The sequence below is a fragment of the Ischnura elegans genome, chromosome 6 (assembly GCF_921293095.1).
Source record: "Ischnura elegans chromosome 6, ioIscEleg1.1, whole genome shotgun sequence".
Classification (NCBI taxonomy): Eukaryota; Metazoa; Arthropoda; class Insecta; order Odonata; family Coenagrionidae; genus Ischnura; species Ischnura elegans.
This window is the reverse complement of record NC_060251.1, coordinates 57,231,177-57,256,764: the sequence shown is the minus strand read 5'-3', so window position 1 is coordinate 57,256,764 and position 25,588 is coordinate 57,231,177. Positions and strand designations below refer to the sequence as shown.

Here is a 25,588-nt window from a genome sequence, read left to right as displayed (position 1 = left end):
CACAGCTAACAGTGGAATAACTTATCTACTATCCATACAAGTTGATCGATGACAACGTCTGCAGATCCAGAATATTATTTTCTTGGCTTTTTTGTGATCTATTGCATTTCACTAGTCTGGTGAGCCTAAGATAGTCGGTTAGATGAAGTTCATTTGCCGTGGGACCAAATATCTGAGATTTTATTTAGGTTATCAGCATAATTACTGCTCTTATCTTTAGAAAAGTTACAATACATCTATTGAATCCAAGGATAATTCATTTCACTTCAACAATGATCTCATTTATGATTCCTTCTAGTATTTAGGCAGACGAAATCCACCTCAGGACCTTGACGTAGAAACCTAAAATATGCTCCAATTGGATATCAGCGTTTATGTAAACGGTGATCACTGGAAAATATAAAACAATAAAAAATAAGACCATATTTAACCAGGCCAGACTGATATTCCAGCACCGCTTTTTATCTCACGGGAAAGAGAAGAATTAGAACTCACAGGAAAGGGGAGCTCACGCGTGGAATTCACAGAGCAAAGAAAAACAAGGCGGAGAGTCTTTTTCAATGCCGACGACAAGCAGTCCACACGATAAGCACGGACAAAAAAGAGTCTGGTCTTCGAGGGCGCGTAAGCAGGTGAATCAAATGCTTTAGATTCCCCCGTTGAGACAGACTATGCTTCTTCACGGCCAATGCCGATGGCTGATATTTCGTCGGCTCCACCAAACGCAGAGTTAAAAAAAACGCTCAAATCTGTAGCTAATCATTAGAAATAAAAAATATCGGGCTTTAAGTGAAAATTTGATAGCCCTATAGCAATGAAACAACGAAAATAATTAACACTAAAGGGTGGTTCTCTACATGGAATAATCGTTCTAAATACATTCTACGTCGAAAAAAATCCGGAATACGAGCCTGCATTTCCCAAATACCGGCCACTTACATCATTAAAAAGTTCCACCTCTTAAAAGCATCCCTAATTCGCCATTGGAAGATCCGGGTTCGAGTCGAAAATAAATCAAATGCTTTGGATTCTCCCGTTGTAACAGACTATATTTCTTCACGGCCAATGCCAATACAGCACATATTTCGTCGGCTTCACCAATTGTAAGGTTATAAGAGAACATTGGTAAAAAAATCGTGGAATCTCTAGCTAACCATTGGAAATAAAAATTATCGGGTGATACATGAAGATTGATAGCTCGAGAGCCAGGGCCAGATTTTCCTGCAGGCTACTAGGCTTAGCCTAGGGCCTCAAGATCAAGGGGGCCTACATTGAAATTGTTAGCAAAATTAAAATTACTTTATTCAAATATCAGTGAAAGCAAAAGCACTGTACCGGAAATAAGGAGAAATTTTACGCATATGACCAATAAAAAAACATAAATGTGTATTGGTTAACATCAACACGTTTGGGTCCTTGGGAGTGTACATTTGTCTGTCATGCGTTTGTATTTACGAGATTGCACCGAGTTATAGAGTAGATTAAATGCCTAGGGAGTCTAGTCTAGGGCCTCTTTCAATCTAAAACCGGCCCTGCCGATAGCGATAAAATAACAAAGGTATTCGAGGGAGAGAATAATCGTATATTTTTTATATTTGAGAAACACGAAAATGTTGAAAAATGTCTACCCTTTATACCCTGAAGATTTCAAGATGATTTAATGGATTTTAAGCGAATAAAAAGTGCCTAAAAGTGACAAAAGGTCGTAGGATATATGTGGTCTATCAAGTGATACCACCAAAACAGCAGTAGAAAGATTACGAATAACAGGGCGTGAATGTGTTTCGGGAAAGCTGAGAATGGCATCCGAATCCTTCCGTTATTCCTAGAAAATATGTATAACACTTTCCACGATTTTCCGATTCCTTTTATCCATAGAAATGATTGTTCGTCTATTACCGGGAAAATTTTGACTCCTCGAGTCTTTGTTTTCAAATGTCCGAGCTTTCTTTTCTCGGTGACGATGCCCCGCCGGCGAGTGTACTATACGAACTCCGCGTGTCCTTGTTTGTCAACGTATACGAGGAAATTTATTTCGGGGATACTCAATTCCTAGTTTTGCGAGCAAGTGTAGCCAATGGGAGCGTTGCACCCGAGTGAAGTGAACGAATAACTTCCCTCTCCCTCCGAATTAACCCCTTGCGCTGAAATGACGGGTCTAGCTCGCGCTGAACTTCCGATGCCAAATCGCGCAATAACGAGCGTAGCTCATCTTCAGATTTTCATAGTTTTAGCACAATTTAGGAGAAAAATATTAATATTTTGAGATGTTAACAACGATTAAACATCCATAATGTACATAACGAACTCATATTTCATCCAATATGAAGCATTGTAAGGAATAAAATGATTTGATCCGAGTAACGATAGCTGTTTTCTCGATGTATTTAACTAGATACTTTACAATATGAAATGATATAAAATCCACCATTTTCAACTACCTATATTCGACACGAAAAACGAAGTGAATACCCATGAACGTCGTGCTAAAGGCTTGAGTTTTGTCGACATTTCAAAGTAAAAAAAACACAAATATCGAGGTAAAACAATGCGCGATGACATAAATAAACTTGGCATTCCGAGATATACTTTAGAATGTCACCTACTCCAATACTAAAAATCCATTTATGGCTGCATAATAGGTAGTTGGACATAACTGACTAAATTCCAAGGATTTTTAATTTGTAGAAACTTATTTTTCATTACCTATTCGGAAAAATCATGATATCAGCGGTCATTTGTAGCATAAAGATAAATGTGGCTAAATTTAGAAGCGGAAGTATTTGAATTAATTTTAATAAGAAACGCTATTCAATATGGGTCAGTACGAAGAAGTTGAGCCTCCGCAATAAAAAAAGGATGTCAATAATAAAGCGATAATACAATCATGACGTCAGTGAGCATTGTTTCCGATCCAAATTCATACGCATCGAGTCACATAGCACCTAAGTACTATCGCAATCTACAAACCGTGTGTCCATTATGGATCTAGAGCATTTACGGTCTATTATCAGCAGTTCCTTGAAGCGTTAAATCAGTCTTTTTCTGACTTATTTCCTCTGCCCTTATCAAAAAATTTTTAACGGATGACTTGAGTGCAGGTTGTACGGAAAGAACGTCGAGCATTTTACCACCTTGAGAATATCTAAGTGTTCACAGAGCAGCCTCACCACACTTTTTTTCCAAGAAGGGCCTTTACGTCACATGCTTAACCCAACGGCCTTTTAAACGTACTGTAATCCATAAATTGGTATCATTATAAAAAAATACTACTGCAGCCAGAAAGACGGCGAAGTCAGTTCCTGCAATCACAAACGTAATCTACTTTCTTAAAAATCTTTCTGTGTTACCGGGGCCAGGTTGTGGAAAAGTATTCCTTACGATATAAACTAATCCAGTTCAGTATTTGTTTTTGAGAAAAATTTTTTCATTGTCTATTCAACGGAAAAGGGTTTTAACTTAATAAATGTGCAAAACCTCATTGAAGGATTGTTTTTGCTTTTCGTAATAACGCCACTGCTTTGAGAAAAAATGTGTTACTGAGCACATTTTATTGTATATTCTTAGTGAACGAAGGGGTCCAAGGGCATAAAATTGATATTCTTTTCTTTTTCATTTTATTCCTCACCGAAAACCTAAATTTGTTTATTTAATTTAAGATTTGTTCGGTCTTTTACCATAGGAAATACCTGAAAACATAAATTTTGATTTTATTTGTCTTATTTTGGTTGTGTTAATTAAACAATGTGAGGTATTTTTTCCCATGGGTAGCAATCATTCCCTACAAGATGCACACGTTTTGAATCTCTTATCAGAAAACACTGCAGTAAGCTATGACAGATGTATGAGGCAGATGATTGAGCGGCAAGCTGGTAAGAATCACGTAGTTTGAAGGCTAAAAATGAAAATACTGATTAAATCTTGGCCTTGTTGTTTCGGCGGCTGGATTATAAAGACCAAAGTTTTAAAAGATAGGAGAAAAAATCTTTTTTTACTCCAAAACCGCAGAAAATAATTAAAATTAGAAACTAAAAGATATCAGATTTGAAGACAATAATACACTCCATTAAAAACTTTCGAATAGAGTTATCAAAGTCATTGTTGTGAAATAAAAAGTTATCTCTCTACTATCACCGTGAGTACGAGTATTGTTCCTTGGGATGCAAATGATAAGAATCAATAGATGGGGAAATTCAATTCTTACGCATAAAAACCTGAATCAGTAAAATCGTAAATATCGTATCAGAATTGCGAAAGCAGGGCAGGTGTACCACATAAATTAAATGTTCAATGAACTACGCCCTAAAAGCATGAAGAATATTATCGCTATTGAATAAATTGGAACTATTGAACGGCTCTATGAATAGCAAGATAGTTGCTCAAGCGATTTAAAATAACCAGAAACCAATTGCGGATATTTTGCAATTTATTCAGCAATTAATTCCTAATTCTGTTATATAAGCTTAAATAATGGTACGTCAAATTCCTTTCCTCTCATCTTGTATTTAATTTCAAAATTATTTTTATCTTGTATGATGTGAGGCACGATATGGTGGAAGTTCTTAATATTAGTTAAATTAGACTTGGCAATATTTCCACTGAGCTTCATTATGACACTACGCGTTTCGTCGTTACAAAAGTGTGATGTTGTTTGTAACGACGAAAGGCGTAGATTCGTAACAAAACTCAGCGGAAATATTGCAATGTCTAATTTTACTAACTCTTCTTTTTAAATAATTTACAGCTAAATTCTTTTCATTTTTTATTTTATTGTTGTGAAGAAATATAAATAACCTTTCATGCCTTTAGGAATCAAATTTATGTACTCATATTCCTTCATAGCCTTGATGAAGTTATGTAAATATACGGAAACGTTGGCAAAAATTTGCATTTAAAATTCTTCAAGACCTATACTTCAAGACAATAAATCAACGTTAAACATAGAGGTCAAGGGACATAATAACGGCACCCATTTCTGCAAAAACATATTTTGGCTAGGAATAATTTGGAAGATATTAACAACTTGATATATGACTAAGATTTCTAAGAATATCGGACTTTTTCCCCATTGCCACTCTTGAGGCAGGACCTCACAGACAAGTGAGTATCAAACTTAGCTTTTCCTGACTTATGTAGTTTACTTTCCATTTCTTGCGAGAAATTGTGGCACGCTAAAATTTCGATTGGGGAAAAAACAAAGGGACCGAAAAGGTTCAAAGACACTCACATTAGGTCTTTGTTATTCATAAATTCCAAAATTCCACCAAAGACTGGAGAGAGCAGTAAAATTCATCAGTAAACTATTCTTCATGTAAGCTCAGTGAATTTCAGTCGTTAACAAATGAAGTTACATAACTAATCACCTTAACGCTAATAGCTTTCCACCAGCCAAAGCTTAAATCACGCCTGATATGCCCGCTAAGCGTAGCAGCTGAGATAGTGAGATTTGGACGGACATAATTTTTAAATAAGTCACTTAAAATATAGAATGGTAAATAATATGATAACCATCCAGCCTAATCCAAAATCATTAACTTAATCAAATTAGAATATTTTCCTCCAGTGAAAAGGTTTGTTATAAATTTTAGGGTTACATTCACAGATTTCTTGACGCCAAGTTAACCTCTACTTACACTCTTGACAATCAAAAACATTCATGAGCAATGGCAAGGCGAACAACAAGTTATAATCTCATGACGTGACCACTGAAAATAAGAAGGAAATACAAAGATTGGCAATTTTACGTAAATAGAATCGGTGAATATTTGACGTCAATTCCAGAGACATAAGACGAGCGAATGTTTTGGAATTTCCGCCAAAATCGATATGAAAGTTGGGTTTCACCCAAAAACCTTGAATTCCCTGGGAGCTACGGAATTGTTATTGCCTTTGTCATTATATAATTCTTTTGAATTATTAGACCGTTAATGCAAAACAACGTCACAATATCCGCAGGCACACATTGGCATAGTTTTCCTGCGAGGGAAAAAAGAGCAAACGCATGAAATTTACGAAATAATTTAATCATCGTAAGAAAGAGGAACTCAAGAATAAATTCAACTCATGATTTTTTTCTCGGCCGTAAAATCACTTTTCCAATTTATGAGGCAGTTGTCAGAATAATCGTCAACATAAAATATAGGTTAATTTTTTAAATAACTTGCATCATCGTCACAGTAAATAATTAAGAGACGCATGCAAATAGAGCGGACAATTCCTCTCATACCACGCAACTATCGGTGCAAAGCTTGGTGTCTCGAAAGGAGAAGCTCACAAATGGTTAGTAATAATACATAAGCCGTCTAGCTAACTGAAAAAATAAAACATTCAGGATTCTAACTGGAATGATTTCTTAGCAGTTTTTGCAGCAGACTATATTCATGAGAATTTCATGGGAAGGGCTAGTGCGTCTTCAAATAAGATTCGTTTGATTACTGTCAAATATGAGAACGCCGTTCCAGCACAAAGATATTAATAGTCAAATAGCAGTTTTATCTAGTTAATTTCTAATAGATAAATTTGTAACAAAAAATTACATTAAAATGTAAATAATAACTTGTAATAAAAACACAGAGAGTAAAATTTCACTTCTAAAAAAAGTTAGGGAAAATGCGTTCCGGCACTGCTAATTTTGCCATGACGTCACTGCAGAAGAATGAAAGCACACTTCCTGTATTAAAAATTACTCAACTTAAATATATATATTATTCAACTTATAAAACCCAAACAATAATGGACATTCTGAAAGATAAAATGCCTTTCATTTTATTTATTTCCAAACTTTATCGAACCAACTCCCAAAACATCAGGTCATGAATAATAAACTGATACTGTGATGATGATATCCAGAGAACAGGAAATTCAAAGCTTAGAGTACATACATATGATGGCAGCGTCATTCGGAAGACAGAAATATTTTTGTGCTTGTACATAATTCTGTTTTGGCGCTGCAATAATGAGTAATTCTAAAGCGACGTTTAAAGTTGATACTGTACTCGGAGGAGGCGACCTACAGTTAAGATCATTTGCGCCTTACAAAAGGGTAGGGAAGGAAGGACGGAGAGAAATCTGGCATTAGCATTAGCCAGTTCTTAACGAATGGAGCCAAATGAACCACAGCTTAACGTTACAGATGTAATGTTATACTTCAAGTGCCCTGCAAGAAGCACTCAAGCAGACTTTAGGCAATCTCCATAAAAATATCTGCAATATCGGGATTTGAACCCGGAAACGCAGGTTGAGAAACCAACTCAATAGACACCAAACAACCCGATCCCCATGTTGGAGCTTCAGTCGTGACTTATATTTATTGAGGTAGATTAGATTTATTTTGTTACAGTCGGAGGCAAGTCCACTACCCCTGCTCGAAAGTGCATCAGGTACCGTAAACCGCGGTTAGTACTTCAAATGGTTACCAACATATTTTTAAAAGCTCAAATTTATCATATCCTTCATCTAACGAAACATCAAATTATGCGCTATACTTTCGCATAGCACTGAATTGTTCACTTGTGATTTCTTTTGTTTTTTGAAGTTTTGGCCAAGGATTACAAGTAATCCACCATTTCAAGTAACACCGATTCACGGTATTGTAAATCTCTGCAAGGCTGCTTATTCAAAGATGCCTGGCGGAAGCTGACATCCACTCGAGGGACTCGATTGCCACTATGCGGCTACGCTAATTGCAGTGTCTCCACGCGACCGACCCTTGTTTGTTCTCCAGTGCAATCCCCTTGGGTGACGACCTTAAAACCGGGTACTCACCTTTCGGTGGATACATGTTCGCAGATTTTCTTCAGCACGGCGACCTCGAAACTAGATGGCGCCGGGCGCCGCGGGAAAACACAATCTGCGGCTTAACTCCCCAGCGTCTCAGGACCAGACACTTTCACAGGGTGGAACTCCGGATGAGAGACAAGTGTGGATGCTCACACCTCACAGTAAAAAATTTTTTCGTCCAGAAAATACGAGAAAAACACGGCGAAAGTGCAAAAGTAAAAATTATTTCTAAAAGATCACTCGCAGTATTGAGGGAACTGCACTTCTGACGACCCTTTTGTGTCCAGACCACTAAGAATTCAAAGAATAAGAGAAACGGATATTCCGAATAACAATCTAGCCTCAGTATCACTCCATGAAAGAAACTGTCCTTACGAGGCTGTGAACAAATCTCAGCAAAACCAATGAGCGTGCGAAATATTTGAGAGCAATTCTATCCAGGGAAGACATGGAAAAGACGCGATAGATGTACAGATAGAGATGGCGTGTGTTCACAGTCCTGCCTCAAGATCACCACCAGAACGACACTGTCTAGAAGGCCGCAGTCAGTTTCTTAGATTTTATGGCACAATATCACCAAGAAGAACACATAAGAAACCGAGCTAACACACTGATTTGCTACACTGGTTCAGTTAAGCCTTCCGACGAGGCAACACACACTTTCTGCACACTCGTTTAGACTAGCTCCCGCTTTCTTCCTGCACTCATCTGCTTCAACGCAGAAGCGTACTCTTGACCATAGTCGCGGCGGGACAATAACTCGTAACGCGCTTCTCCGCCACCAGAAGATGAAGGAGGGGGAGTCAAAGAAGGGGGGGGGGGAAAGGGAGTTGGAGGTGGGGGAGAGCGGAGAGATTCACTGTCCAAAGTCGAGAGCGTTGTCCAAGAGCGAAGTGGACTGCCACTGGAGCGTTCCCGGCCGCGGCGGCGCGTTTGGTAGGGGCAGAGGGGAAAAGAGCGTGTTGTGATGGGCCGTGGAAAGAAAGATGCATGTGGCGCCCGCAGGAGTCTGTGGAGGACCTATTAACATCCCAAACGGGCTGAGACGGGAGAGTGGGTGATTTTCTTCTTAGGGAGAGAGGGGGGGGGTCTACTGAGATGTTATCGAAGGAGGAGAGGATTCGTATCACTACACGGCATTGTTATCGTGGAAGACCTACCGCTCTCCGCATCGCGGGAGGGAATACAAAAACCTTTTCACCGGGGAAAGGGCGAAAAGATTAGGTAGGTACGCTGGGTATGCTTTCGCGGCGAAAGATAAGAGGGAATTTCCGAAGTGACTTCATTCCAAAATGACGGCCCTGGGGAGAGAATGATTTTCACTGATCGGAATTATTCCGAACGGTTTTTTACAATTGGTTGATATAAGATCGGAATTTTTGCTCTCGAAAATTTTCACTCCAATGGCTCGCATCAAATTCCGATCCCGCGGCAAACCGATTGGAATCAACTGTTCGTAATGAAAACCGTTTCGTAATTATTCCGAATAGCGTCAAACCTACCCCCTGGGAGAGTGTGTTTTTCAGTGATCGAAAATTATTCCGATCGGTTTTCATTCCGAACGGTTGATTACGATTGGTTGCAATAAGATCAGAATTTGTTGCGTTTGAAAATTTCCACTCCGATGACTCCATGCGAGGACTTATATTATCATCGGAATGAAAATTTTCAAACAAATAATTCCGATCGAGTGAGAAACCAATCGGAATTAACAGTTCGGAATTAATCCGATCGGTTTCCATGCTAAGAGGTTGATTCCGATTGTTTTGTACGCGATCCACATATTTTTGGTGGAAAAATTTCAATCCGATGATGATAAAATGCCCTCTCAGTGAGAAGTCAAAGAGAAAAAAAGGGTAACTCGATCACACAAAATATTACGATTGTTTTTCAACCTATCGGAATCGACCTTTCGAAATGGAAACCGCTCGAAATAGTTCCGATCGATGCCAAACACACCCATCCCCCTAGTAGCGGCGGGATAAAGTCGTCGCCTGTTAATTGTTAGATCGCGGGTGCCTTTCCCTTCAGCAAAGATTTTTCTCTAATCTGTGCATGGCAACGTGCCAATAATTAGTGGGTCTATGAGAAATCTGATCACGGGTCACTCGTCTTTCGATTTTTCTTTAAGATGATCTTTTGCTTGACCATAATATCGACACCTCTTGGTAAACCCTACACCCTTACGTCCCGACCTTTTATCGGGAGAGGGGCAGAAAAATACATAATTGCACACCCATTTCGTATAGATTTTCCTATTTGTAGAACTTTGGCACGAAAACATAATCTATTTATACGCATCTGTCACCAATACACCACAAAATGACGATAGATTGTTATATTTTGAGAGCGTGCGTGGTTGTTACGGCAAACTAAGTAGTTGGCTTGCCAATAATAACTAATGCTCGTATTTATTTAGGCTCCAGGTCTCAATAAAGCCCATTAAAATAATATCCCAAGCCCTTATAATGAACTCACCAATTTTTTACCAATTACTTCAATAGCTTTGACTGGAAAAAAACAAACGTTCGTCGCACAGTTTACTGAAGAAATACAGGAAGAGTCGAACTTTAGTTGCGGGTTGCCGAATTAAAGATGAGGGGCACCGCAAAAATAACATCTGACCAATACATAACAAGCATTTAGAAATGTTCAAAATTCATAATGAGAGCTGATGTAAATTTATGAAAAAATAAGGCCACCCTGACCTCTCTCAGATATTTTGCTTTAGTTGAATTCAAAATTTTGAGGTAAATACTCTGATGGAAGCAATAAACCGTTTATGAAAACAATAAATGCATAATTTTCACACGGATTAGTAACTTTTGCAGAGCAAAAAAAGTGCATGAAGAAGTGAGCCGATAAAAATGATCTCCAAAACTTCATATAAATTTTTGGATTATTGATTCAAGTACAGCCTTAGGAAGACAGCGTTCTGCGACAATCGGCACTGTGGATTGATAAGGTCTACTTCGTTATATTATATTAAATAAAACGACCAAATACTTAACAAATTTATATACGAATACCTTGAAAATAACCTCAATGTAATAGAACCGAGTTTCTGCTTCATATAAAGTATCATTTCAAACAATTCCCATTCTAAAAATATTAACTTTTTATTTTCATATCATCTTGAATATTTTTCAAAAGAAGCTAAATAATCGCGCTCGATGGTACGGCAGAATAATATTTTTTGCATTTTCCAAGTGCCCTCTATCAAGGCTGATAGCATTCGAACGACCTAGAGTTTGGTGTATCGATCGTAATCAGTGACAATTTTGCACTGTTGTCATAACTGGAAGTGTGAAGCATAGGCGGTCGATGTGATGTATTGCGCTCGGCTACGATTCAACTGGCGAACTGCTGGCGAAAGGTGCCAATAGATTGTTAGCATCCACCACCCGGAGACTACATTTTCAGACCGATCTTCGCGGAAGTATGGGACTTGACTACGACAATCAAAATGAAAAAGTGACCCTTTGCTCGTTCAGTTCTCCACCAAAACATAGAACTTCAGAAACTCATAGATAAACGAGGAAAGGTATTAATCAACATCAGAAAATCATTATTCAGAAATTTATTCTGTAAAGAGCGAGGAAAAAATTCCAAATCTTGTAATGAAAATGGTCACTTGCTCGATAAGGACATTTAAAATGTCATGTATCAACATGTAATACCGCCATTTGCTGTAACAGAAATTGGTCTCATGTTTTTATTCATAAAAATATTCTCCTATAGAATTACAAATAGGTCCTCCATTGCGGCCAAAGCTTGAATGGTAAACGGGGATTTAGCTATGGAACACTTATACTGGGAGATATTATGAGAAAAATTATTAAATAGATGAAGACCAGCAGTATTCCTAAGTGAGGTACGTAACAATACCAGAAAGCGCATTGGTTTACGAAACATAATTACAAAATATGTATACTTGTTAGTCACTGAATTAGAGTCCACTCAGACGAAATCGGTATTGATCGTTAAAAATCGATAGGAAAAGATAATAAGTAATTATGAGTCTTTAGCGACAACTAATATGGGAACCAGGTGGCAAAAATAAAATGGTTCAATTTCACAATAAATCACTTTGAAGGTGATTTGAGTGCTCTTACGTAAGAAGATGGTTTACGTAACTATGGAGTTCGTTCCTCCAAACTCATTCGTCCGCTTCTGCCTTGTTTTTCCTGGAGAAAATAGCCCTGCGAATATTTAAGTTCTTGCCCTAGGCCGCCAAGAATTTATGTTGACTGCAGCCCTAGTTGATGTCCTAGTATCTCTTCGGCTATTTTCCATCCTTTCTCGATAGGTTTTAAAACAGTCATATGCTAAAAATATTTCTTTAAGGTCAGTATTAAAATATTACATTTTAAAGGCAATGACTCAGGGCCTCATTATTCCATTGCTTAACATGTTAAATGATTAATTAATTCATAAAATTCGATTGATATGCATTATATTATATCTCTTGATCCCTTCATTGTTCCACATAGCACTCAATTACAATCCAAAAACTGATTTTCTGTCTTTTGTACATTAACGATGATACGTTTCGTCTACTTGCGGGATCAAAGTAGCTAATTTGCAGAGATATTGTGAATGGCAATCCGCCTAAAGATATGGAAGTTTGGAGATATGATTAAATTCTGACAAAAGGCGTCATTATGGTTTCCCAAAATATTTCTTACTTTACGAGACATTAGTATTGCTTTGGTTTATTTGTCAGAAGAAATAAGTGCAACACTGCTTTTACAATGATCGTATATATCACTGTAAAATGTCTCTCCAATTATCGGACATTTGTGAAGAAGATTAATGGTTTCCACTAGCTTTTTATTTTCGGAAAGGAGTCTGTCGACCCTCGCAGTGACAAATAGGTTACGGATTTGTCAAAGAATGCCCGGTATGAGCTTTACAGCACATATGGAGATAAAATGACATATGAGAAAGAAGTAGGAATGAACCTAGAGGTGATGAAAACTGACAGCAGTCATTACCTTCAAGCTGTCAAACGAGCTAGTGCGGAAAGTAGTAGGAATGCGTCATTTTGAGGAAAATAAAAATAATTCTACCATTGCTGTGCTTCATCGACTGATGACAAAAACTATTTTACACAAAAATATGTTAAAGTATCTTTTTAAGTATGTTGGTTGTGGTTTTCGGGTATTGCTGTGTAGAAAACATTTTAACTCGACGTTTCACTCCTCCTACTGGGAGCGTTATCAAGAGAATGGAAGGAATTTATTCTCGTCCCGAGCTTATATATGTTTTTCGCTACCCATTGTATATAATTTAATCCATATCTTTTTAAGTAATTGTGAAATTAAGAGATCAGTAATATCCCGGCGTTTATCACTCGCGTTGCTGGTCAAGTTATTCTCATGATAAATAAACTGCATAGAGAATTAGGTAATGGTAAAACATCTCCCATTTTTTTCTGGAAAAAATTGTTGAAAATAACCTGTAAAAAACTATTACCAATTCAATTAACTCATTCGTATATTTTTTCTTATTGTCCACTAGATAAAACTGTACGAAAGCAGATTAGGATCATTATTATTTTCCCTCAAATATATTCACTATTTTACTAGTCATTTACAAAAGGCAGTTGGGAAGAAAAAGCAACAAATTCCCGTAAATTAATATAAAAAGAAAGGAGATATTTAATTATATTTTTCCCGTTAAATTTACTCCGAGGAAATAATTACCGCCGTAATAACCTTTACTTTCACATTCACACAAAGCTCATCAAAGATCTAAAAATGTCCTTGAGAGTTTCAGAAGGGAACATTATTGATCCGTCAAAGGCCTCGAATGGAAAGGTTATGAATAACATTTATCGGACGGAAATAATTCCGTAAACTGTATGGGAATTCTGTAAGAAAGGAAAATTTATCCCCGGAAACTCCAATTCTTCCTTTGCTTTTCCCGTATTTTAGCGCTGCCTAGCAGGAAATTTTAAAGCTGGTTATTTACACGGGAGAATATGGTTACGCCAAAACCAAACACAAATACTAATGACAAACGCATTGACACAGAGAAGACGTTTTACGGGAATCCCAGTTCGGGGAAAGATACTGGCCTATCATCTTGGAGCAGCTTGAAGCTTATCGTACAAACCACTGCCCACTATCGTGGTGACCTCTGAACATTATCGCTCATGCAGTTGACCAGCGAGAGTCAAACCTGTTACTTAACCACCATTTACCTCTCAACCATTAACTCGTAAATCTTTACGGCCACGCCGAGGTTTGGATTAAATTGTACCGCTCGCTCACGGATACAAAGGCAGTTACGTTGCGTTGAATAAATCCGCGATATGATTACCGTTTCCCCATTAAGCCACCATTACATTTAGTGATCAAAAGACGCGAGAACCGACACATTGAGAACCTTTTTGAAAAAATCAAAAAGTATACGATTACCCACACGAAACCAATTCTCCATTTCCTTTAGCGACTCAGGCTCTTAATAGGGTGGTTTTCCTATTTTTTAATTGTCTAAATCGAAAGATTATTACTGTTGGAGTACGTATTTCTCGCTTTTAAATTTTTAAATGACGACATACATTTTTCGCGATTTAATGAAAAGTGAAAATTTTCAAGGGCGCGAAAACGCGACGGCTAAGTATGAATGCTGGGAAAAGCCCGTGTGACGTCATCCTAGTTCCGGCTGCCGCCGCGTGAGGCCACCTCGGTGCGAGGATATGAGCGCCGCAACAATGCAGGCTGCTAGCAGGTAGCAGAGTACCCTGCTCGCAGGTAGCGCTTGTCTTAAATAAGGATTATTAATACCCTTTCAAACGAAGGAAACTTTCTGACCATAGGCAATTTTACTAAGTGATTATTAAGAGATGAACTCCTGATTACTCGTATAGCAAATGGGCCCCTGTGACGTCACGTGGAGTGGCATCGCATGGGTGCCAATCTGGCATTTTTCAAATGAGGTTAAAATTGACCATTAACATTCGTCTAAACCGGTATTTTATAAAACCAAATAATTTTTATATTATGAATACACTAATGGTGGGTAACGAATCGCAAGCAATGCCTTTCGTTTTCTTTGATGAAAGAAAGTACCCTATTGTCCAAGTATTATACGTTCCTTCACACATAATTTTTATTTCTAAATAATTTGATAAATTATATAATAATAATAACAACAATAATAATAATTTACTTTCATTTAATAGCAATAAATTTAATAATTAATGTAATTCCTGCATAAATTGCTGATTCCTCCAACTTCATTCATTGGTCCTATTTCCTTCCTGGATGCCGATGATAGCAAAAATAACAACAGCGAAATAAATGATAATTGCGGTAATTTTATATGTAAATCATTCAGGATGAACAGTATTAAATAGAATAAATCCTAATGATCATGAAGATAGTCCTGTTCCTATGTCCATTCCGTGCACGACTTTAAATATTCATTGATAAAGGCCTGTTTCTTGGGAAAATATGGAAATATAAGACTCCACTATTAATTTATGATAACAGCATCCTAATCATATTCTCCAAAAAAGCTTTAATTTAGACGGAAACGTACCCTATACCCAGAAATACCTATACCAATATTAATTCATAACTCTTACGTTAAGAATTTAGCAAGAAATCCTGATAGGAGCTCTTCAGTTTTTACACTAACGAAGAAAATGCAGTAATTTTATAACTTTATCAGAGCCAATTTTGTAGCAAACTTAAAAGAAAAAAGCTAACATACATACTTGAAAGAGTAATACTATGATATATTGCATTATCACCGGCAATCCTGACGTAAGCGTCAAGTTTTAGCTTGAGATAAAGTAACCAATACTTCTTTATAGGACAGAGACATACATTTTCAACATGTATCAGCACCCACGAAGGAATTAGTGCGCTTAAGCCCGTTTTACTTGTTTCAAACATATGAATAGCAACTAGAAATTTTCAGAGTACACTTACCTATGCCTGTAAAATTTTTGCACCGTAAATAGTTTTTTTCCTAGAGGAAATATGTCCTAGAGCAATAAATAACTTTCTAAAACCTTGTACTCTAGACAAACAGTACACGAGGCAGACGAAATAGTACTGGTCGAGCAGGAGTGATGCATTCTTTAAACGATTAAAAAGCTCAGAAATCCAAATACAATGCACCGCTGGCCAAAAGGCTTATCCTTAGGAATGGGCGCTGAGAAATCTCAACTAGCCTTCTTGAGGGCATGAAATAATGAAGGTACCAGCCTGTCACCAGTTGGGCGTGTCCTTCAGATTGACCACTCCAGAATTAGTAGCTAAATATGCCTTCAAGGGCAAGGCCACGGTGACGGGTGAGTTCCGCCCCGAGTTCATTCTTTTGGCGGTGCCTCGTATGAACATGCCTGCGAGATAAAAAGGAAGTATAGCACGCAGCGGGCAAAATTGGGCGGTAATGCAGGGGGGGAAATCGGTTGGTCAGACAAGGAAGGTCATTTTGTCCTGCAAGAAACAAGAGAAAAAGGATTTAGTGACAGTGAAAGACCGTCAGCTGAGTGGTGGATTCGAACCCATGTCCTTCAACGTAGCGCGTCCTTGGTTCACAGTTAATGTTTACTCATGGGGAAGGGTCTCGGAAGTAAACGGAGAGCTTGGGTGACAGTAAAAATGTGCCTACATAATAAAATACAGGACACCTTCATGCATATTCTTTGAATGACTCAAGTCACTTTTGTAGATTGTTTTACATAAGTTGTCTTTCTGTTTCATTTTTTGATGCTCATTTGTTGTTTGTTTTAGTTGCCCTTTTGTTCTTTAGTGTTTTGTCCTTTAGAGTTGGTGCCTTGGAGACAGGAAAAAAATAACAAAAGATTATTGGGCCAGAAGCCATATTGAGATGTAAAGAATAAAGAAAAAACATAGTTAAGTGATATTGAAGTTTGTATAATCGCTTTGATATGTTAACCTAAATAGTGTTTGACAAGGGGTAAATATTATTCAATATGATTGCGTGAAAAAGTTCATTTATATTATAAGAAAAAACTAGCATTTTCATGCATATTCGGCTTGTTTCGCGTATTGCTACGCAAGAACCGTTTAATGCCATAAATAGTCCCACTAAGTACATTAATGCACAACTGCGCGCGCCCCCTCAATAAACGTAAGGAGGCGGGTGGCAGAAGGTCTTAGGAAACCAGACGTTTATCTGTGCAAGGGTGTTTAAAAGGATTCAGGATCCGCGTTGCGAGATTTGGCGAGCATTAATTGATTTTTATCAACGTTCGGGGTAAAACGAATAAAAAACGACTTCTTACTATTATCCCTCCGGAAATATCTCCCTTATTTAATATATTCTTATGCCAGAATTTAATAATATCATAAAAATCAGCCAATTATCTCACCAAAGTTTCGCATTTGTATATTGTGCAACATCCGGGCTTTAAAATTTCAAATAAAATAAGACATGAGCGAAAGGTCGCTTGTGTACAGGCACCCTCCGCCCATGTCCTCTCTTTTTTTTTAAACGACCCTCCACTCAAACTTCAACCTGTAATCATTGAGAACTGTCGATATAGATAATCACAAGACATATTAATTGAAAAGGCCAACAGGGATTTTAGTATACCAGGGACCAGCCACGGTGATATCTTCACGGAGTCACCCGTAAATGTATAAATCGTGCGGAAAATCCACAGAGAAAAAATTCATTCGCTTTGTCCTGGATGTGATGCATCCTTAATTAACGGCAAAATATGCGTTCAAAAAATACGCAAGAGCCATTGGCTGTGACGAGTAATTCTGAAGACGTAGTAGTATTCCGTAAGTTGAGTTAAAAAGTTCACGAGGTTGACAAAACGGCTAATTTAACGGTGCGCGGAGTCACTTTTTGCACTGGTGTGTCAACATTTTTGATTTTTTCATAAAACAAAAAATTCATCGGAATTAAGAACATAATTTTATTTTAAATGACGCATTATTCATCATTTTAGCATCCGCACGGGCCCACATATAAATTTCCAAAGTGCAGCGGCATATCATTTTGACGCCGACGCAACAGTGGTTGATGGTCTACAACACCATCGCAACGGAAGAGTGGTCCTGGCATTCGATACAATAGTGAAGACGTGAAATGGTCAGAGAGAGTAATGCGGAGATTTAGGGTCCATCACGACGATCAATCGCTAGGGGAGAAACTGACCAAGGTCTCGCCTCGTCTTGAGTTACGGAGCAAATCGAGTGTGGAGGACCTTGGATGTGCTTTCTTTCTTCGAGAGAGAGAGAGGACCAACAGAAGGGAACAAGAGGCGGCGGCGTGTGAGGCGTGGTTGAAAAAAAAAGAGAGGACATGGGCGGAAGGGTGCCTGTTCAAAAGCGAAATTTTTTCCAACTTGATTGAATTTGACGTGAATCCACGCGTCATCAAAAGAGATTATACAGCAAGTTAAAGACGGCGAATCACTTCCTTTCGTCCGGTCGTATTTTGTTTTTTTTTCCTCAACGGATTACCCTTTGAGGTGTATAAATAGAATTTCCAGCACTCATGGTGAAAATTACTTAAGCATCTACCTGCACATCCTCGATGTAATAGGGTGGTTTCCTATTATTTTTTTATTGCCTTAATCGAAAGATTATTACTCCTGGAGTACGTATTTCACGCTTTTAGATTTTTAAATGACAATATCTATTTTTCGCGATTAAATGAAAAGTGAAAATTTTCAAGCGCGCGAAAACGCGACGCTTAAGTATGAATGCCGGGAAATATCTCCGTACGTCGTATTTCTGGTTCCCCCTCCCGCCCGGTGAGGTGACCTTGAGGCGAGGCTTAGCGCTGATACGTCGCAGGCTGCCAGCGGGTAGCTGAGTACCTTGCTGAATGGTAGCGCTTGGCTTAAAAAAGGTTTATTAATACCTTATCAAACGAAGAAAACTTTCCGACCTTAGCCAGTTTTAGTAGGTGATTATTAAGACATGTTTCCCTGAGCTCTGTGCCTCATGCATGCATTGGTAACCTCAGACGATGTATAACTCCTATCCTCTCGTGTAGAAACTAGGTCCCTGTGACGTCACGTGGAGTGGAATCGCATGGGCGCCAATCTGGCCTTTTTCAAATGAGGATAAAATTTGACCCTTGCCATTCGTCTAAACCGGTATTTCAAAAACCAAATAATTTGTGTATTATGAATACAGTAATGGTGGGTAACGAATCGCAATCAATGCCTTTCGTTTTCTTTGATGAAGGAAACTACCCTATTCTGGATATAGAGGCCTCACTCGGGTCCGGTTGTACTTTGACATTCACACCCAGTTCTTAGTCGTGTGAAACCCGAGAAATCTTCACTGCCAATGTTCGCCGGGAAAAAAGCAGATATTTCAACACCGTCTTGAAAATTTCAGGGCATACTAATTGGACAGCATTTTTATGTTTCTTAAAAATATAAATGTTTACATCGAAGAAAAAAAAATTAGGTAAAAATTTCAAATTTGAAACACAGAAAAGTTAACAAATGGCCCACTTTACAGATGCTGAAAATTTCAAGATGACGATGTTAATTTCACAAAAGCAATTCGTGGCGAATTTAAAACTCAATCAGATTCGGCTATAAAAACAATGCAGTAAGCAAACCTATTCCGTAAGATGCACCTTATTAGCCTTCACAAAAAAGGACCTCTTCATAAACCCGAAAGAAAGCCGGTATGGTATATTTCCGCTTTTCAATGTTTATAACCTAGCTTATTGATTTAGTCTAGCGCATAAGGGAAAAATCATTGCAGCATATTTTGAATAAAGCCCATAGATAAGTACTCTTTTTGTATCATCTTGAAAGGTCACTAAGAGATTAGAACAATGGTTTATTCGAATTTTCTCAAACTCTGCGAGATGCTCAACTCCTGTTTTTGTTAGCTACTTTTAACTCACTAAAATAGAAAGCATGGGTATCGGTTACGGAAAAATGCATTTAGAAATTGAATGTCGCGTGCCAAGAAACAAGAAGACAGTGGGAAAGAGACTTATCGGTAAGTACTTAAAACACACCTCAAGAAAATTTCACCTTTGTTTCCACGAAAGGTCACGCAAAATATGTTCAAGCTCATTAGCTTCCCCGAAAACAAATCTGTCAGAATGTGAAACTGAGAATATGTCCCATCGTACTTGAACTTTGCGTAATATCACTTTCAACTTGTTTTCAAAATAGAGAGTTGATAGTAAACAGCTTTGAAGAGGGATCATGGCTCAAGCTATTTTATCTGCAAACAAATACATTTTCACGTGCATTTTTCTCATAATCCTATTAGAAAAAAAGTAGCGAGTTTGCAGCAAGAAAGTTGTATACCAGAGCGGTCTGGCTTGAGTTTGGTGATTGATCAAATTATGAAAATTATTTCCCTCAAATCGGCTTAATTAGCTCGTTACCTCATCATAAAAAAAGTATTTGTGGTTCTACTTGAGAGCATATTTAAAACGTGACCATTTTTATCGGGAAGAACTCAGTTGTGTACAGATTCGATACATTAAAACAAAATTATACGGCATTCTTATTCGGTATTTAGCAAACCAATTAGCTTTTTACAAACCTCCTGCACTTCTAATGAATGCACGTAATTTTGTTTGGGTGGTAGGCACCATTTAATATTAATTCAACTGTTAGATAAGAATAAAATATAACAATAATGGCCACTTTAACTCGAACGTATTTGCAGAGAGATGAAGCTATACAGATCTCTAGAGATCACGCGCGAGAGAATAAAAGATAGTTACGACAGCAAGGAAATATTTTCAAACGCCAATCGCGGAAATTATCGAGTGGAGAAGAGGGATTACTTAACCAGTTGATCTTAATACGAAGGCTGTAATTTTCGCTTGCACTTGAGCACAGCTGAAAACTACAAAATGATAAATAAACCGTAATTTGAGATATCGGCTTCACATCAACTCCAATTTAAAGAGGATTGGCATACATTTTCACAGTGATAAGAGTAAAAAGTGTATGAAAAGATTGAAAAGAATAAAAACCTGAGGAACAATTTTAGTCTCGAGAAAAACTATCATAGAAATTTATTGCAAATAAACATTTGATTTGTGCATAAAATTAATTGATTCGTTGCCAGCCAAGTAAAGAACAGAAGGTACATTTAAATCACACTCAACTACATGCAAAAATGAGATAGCCGGAATAATTTTGAACAATAAATACTTATGAACAAGAGTGGACCCTGGAAAGTACTCTGTAATGGAAACAATATGACATTGGATAAATCATTGAATATATCCTCTTCTCTACTCACAGAAAAAAGTTTCTCAAGGTAAATAAAATTTTCACATAATAAATCGCAACAAAAACCTTATCTTAATCATCAAAACTTAAAAAATAATGACTTAATATGAGGGAATATTTAAACCGCGGAAGAAGTAAGGTTAGCAAAGATATGTTACCAGGTTTGACAACTAAAAAGATGTTCCGAGAATAAAAATTGAACCATGTAGCAGTATCTGCGACTGATTTCATTCGATAATCAGTATTTATAGCTCGTAAAATTTAATTATTGGCCACTTAAACACGAATGTCACGGATAACAAACTTAGGAAGAATTTAAGATATCACAATCATTTTTCAGCTCCTTGGGAAATTCTAAGCATTTCTCAACATCGCGCTCAAGAGATAACTTATTGAAAACAATAAAAATTCACGCATAAGAATGAATTCTAATGTGGTTTTAATCATCATCCACAAGTTTTACCTCACAGAAGTCATCCTGATAAATGATTCCTCGGCATTTTAAAGATGTTACTTCCACCGGGCGGCTGTTGAATTTTAATTGAAAATTTCACTCGGGCATAAATAAATGAGCTCGCATCCCACGAGAAATGTATTGATTAAGCGGCGCTCCCGTCCTAATTGAGATAAAGAAACTGCGATTTGCAGCTGGGATTATTGCTGGAACACGGGAGATATCGCCGGCTTCGTTTCCATCGAAGATTGATCTTTCCGATTGGAAACTCGATACGTTGTTGGCCGGTTCAATGAGCACACAAGGCACTGGTTTAGAATAATCATTAATTGAAACACGCACTGCCATTCATTAATCCACTTCAGGCTGTGAGATTGGCGATCTTCTACCACGAATACCATTTATAATATCCTTCCCCAGTACGTACTGATGACATCTGTCAACAAGACTGAAGAAAAATTGACAAATTCAATTGGGATGATTTAGTATTGTTTCTTGACGCATTTCAATTAGGAGAAACAAGTGCAAAATGAATTGAAATTACTTCTGATCGAGTTATCCTTCATTCAACTTAATATTTATAAAGAAAAAATGCTTTCACTTGGAAAGAATGTATTCCCAAGAGTACTTAAATCATTTATTTAGTCATTCTATGCCCAAAAAACAGCACGGCCGTAAAATCAGGGAATATATCAGGTAACAGTGTGCATGCGATCACATATTCATACCCGGGAAAAACGGTATGAGTATATGATCCCAGGTACTCTGACCTCATCTCTCAGGTGGAACTCGAATAGTAGGCATTCCGTTTTGGCATAAGAAGACTTCCCTCCAGATAATCTGAAATTTTCAATTATGAAACTCATTCCCGGGTTATGGTATTATTAAAATTGTTTTAATAACACAAAAACGAGTTTTATACGCATAAAACAATGCAATTGAAGTTTACTCCTGTGTAGCACAGTAAAACATGTCACGGAGGCGCCAAGGACTACAAAATACCAAGGACTGAGAGACAATCTATCGTGATATGATTTTTCTATTCAGGTGTTTGTTTTCAGGCTAGCGATGCCTGGTAGGGCTTTCCACATCCAATGTAACGGTGTTATTGAGTGCTAAGGTGCAGTTACTTCCATCATTTAACCTAACCTCCATTAGACAACATTATCCCCACACTGAGCAATTTTTATTTTTGTACTTCACCAGCTAATATTGGAGCTAATAGTCAATTAAGAAAGTTTGGTTTTTCGATGACAAAAATACACATAGGAAATATGAATATTTTAAAATGTCAATGTTACAATATTACGTGCAACATATAATAAAATGGAAAAATAGAAAAAATAGCCAATTCATGAAATAGCAACTTTTAATAAAAAAAGGAAAAAAATGAAGAAAAAACCGAAAAAAACCTACATCAGATAAAAGCAAAAAATATAATAAATAATTTCCATGAACTATCTAACTTATGTACTGCGATTTAAAAATTATTGTTGCTCTGATTCATGCCCGGAATCTCGGTCAAAGCGGATGATTTTTTCTATGTGGATCTTTCGCACCATGCCAAAATTGTTAATTTTTGTTTCTGATAACACAAAATTTAACACTATACCCACAACACAGACAAATGGGTACAGTAATAATTGACTTATCAACTGGCTGATTGGGGTGAACTTGGTTTACCGGGACAGCTTGTAACGCGTTTCCCAACCCTAGGAGGTCCTCAAGTCATTCGATCCCTGAATCGGACAGCCCTGATGACGATGGGCAACATCTCCCTCTTCACGACGTTGGCAACGATTGAGTTTTTAACGCGAGAGGAAGCCCTAGAAACGTTCAGTGCCCACATTCGACGGTTAAGAGTCTCCTCTTATACATTTACCATCGTTCATCTCTCTTAGCCGAAACAGGTAAAAGACAGTGCATCACAGGAAATATTTAAGAAAAGGATTGCCACCGACTAAATTTCTGGCGACCCATGAATGCTGACCATGTAATTCATTTATCCGCTCATTGATGTGATTAATGTCCATCGTTGTGTGAGAAGTAGCAATTTAGTTCTTTTTCCATTTGTTAAGCTAAATTTCCTTTTTAAAAGTTGTGTTATTTGTTTATTGGTATGTTTAATGTTCGTTTTTCAGTTAGAAAAATAAATTCAGTTCTTTCCCAGTTCATTGTTAAATGATATTATGATATTAAATGATATTGTGTTAAATGATGTCTATTGTTAGCAATGCATATGACCACTCCCCTTATTTGTTTTCTGATTGGTTTATTACCATATTAATTGTCTCGCGCACCACTGTATATAATTTCTATGTTCCAAAGGAGTTCACTCCTAGAACAATAAATTAGTTAATTATTATTATATTATTAGCCGTAGAGGAACTTGCTCCAGATGCACCTTTTGATGGAAAATTCCTCTCCATCTTTGCTTTCATTACCACCTCTAAGTAGACTCATCATCTTGTAGCTTTTCTTTGTCCCATCACGTCTTCATTAAATCCCCGGGCAAGGGACCGAAGACGTCACGGTTTTTCCCGTTCCCTACCCAGCTAACAAGTCTGGAGCAATGACCTCACGTGAACCTATTAAAGACTGCACCTATTACTTGAAAATTGGTGGGAGCAACTTTTTGAGCCAGGAACTAGTCCTCTACGACATGCAGCCTAGCATTTCGAGTCATTTAGCGTGCCGATGGAATCCCATTATCCAGTCGTCACAAGACTCATCCGAGATAATTGCATCCATATGCAGGCTCAAACCTACAAGAAAGCTCGAGAAATCGCGGTCACAAAATAGTTTAACCATTACTCTCTAATATCTCGCTATAATAAGTAAGAAACCTACTTATAACTTCATTTTTTTTATTGTCCTTCCCTATATTCGCATTATAGAGGCCAAAATTCGTTCATTTTAATGCCAGGATATCTAGTTATACTAATTTAAAATCTTGATGAACACTTAGCAGGAATGCGTATGCATATCAAAGAATTCTGGGGTGGAAAACATAAAAAGATAAGATTTAATAATTGTGTCTACGTTTAAGTGTAAAATTAATTACCTTCAACATTATAGATAACTTCTTTTATCTGACTATCCATTATTTTATACCCCTGCAAGTGCGACAAAATCCAGTACTTATGCACTGTAGCGTACCTGAAAATGTCCTTAAGTTGGTGGTTCCCCGAAGAAAATTAAATTGTTTCTCATATATTCTACTAAGCAGGTGCCCATGAGAAGGAATAAAAATTCTGATGATATAAAAACGTTAATACCAAGTGTCACATATGAAATAAATTGGAAATGACAAAGGTTGAAACGAATTTACTTACAAGAATGGGAAATTCTGAAAAGATATTTTATTCATCAACACCTAACATTAGCATCGTTATTCATTTGCAGTCAATACAGTTCCGCAATTTTTTTACACGCAAAATTCCTTCAATTTTTTCCAGGCAAAGAGTATTTTGGATTTATGTATTTTTTCATTTCCAAATTTAACAATTTTCAAGTTAGCCTAGTCCCTGAGTCAGATGAGTGGGTAACCATAGGTTACACTGTATATCGAAAGGCAAAAGATATAATTATTAACCGATCAGATAGCCATAAATAAAACCTTATAAGTTAAATTCATGCCATTTTCAACGGGCACTTACCTATGATGCACGGTTGCACGTAGGACTAATTGGAATGAGGTGGGAAGGGAGATAGAATTAAAAAGTCCGGGGATGCTATCCTAAGAGGAATGAAGTCGTCCCCGTCGATAGAGATCACTAGGTAATGAATTGCAGTCCAAATTTGGAGCGGACAAGATGAATCGAAGAAGTCTTCTCCTGGAATTCCCATAATAAGTAATGAACTCGATAAACATACTTTCGAAGCAAGATGATTGCACGTAAATTTTATCACCTACTCTCGGCTTGCTTGCAATCTTAGGTTAACCTTTTTTTTCATTCAGATATCCTACAGACATAAAGCAATTCATGGAGCATTAAAACGGCAAGGAAATTTTTACAAGTGGAGGTAATAGAGAATGTTTTCGTATTTTTTTCGCGACCGCACAGCAGTAAATTTATCGTATTTTTCTCCTAAAATGATAAAAATTAAATTTGCAACAAATG

At 37.4% G+C, this 25,588-nt stretch overlaps 1 protein-coding gene across 5 annotated transcripts in view; it reads right to left on the bottom strand.

Annotated features, from left to right (window-relative positions):
• Window positions 1–25,588, bottom strand: part of LOC124160746 — a 526,295-nt gene that overhangs the window by 155,913 nt on the left and 344,794 nt on the right. Inside the window, exon 1 of one of the 5 annotated variants that reach the window (XM_046536749.1) lies at window positions 7,765–8,550. The exons of the other annotated variants lie outside the window; for them this stretch is intronic. Coding sequence (XP_046392705.1) covers window positions 7,765–7,780 — 16 coding nt within the window. The 5' untranslated portion in view covers window positions 7,781–8,550. Of the gene's footprint in view, window positions 1–7,764; window positions 8,551–25,588 lie in introns of those variants that run through there. 5 annotated transcript variants of the gene reach the window in all.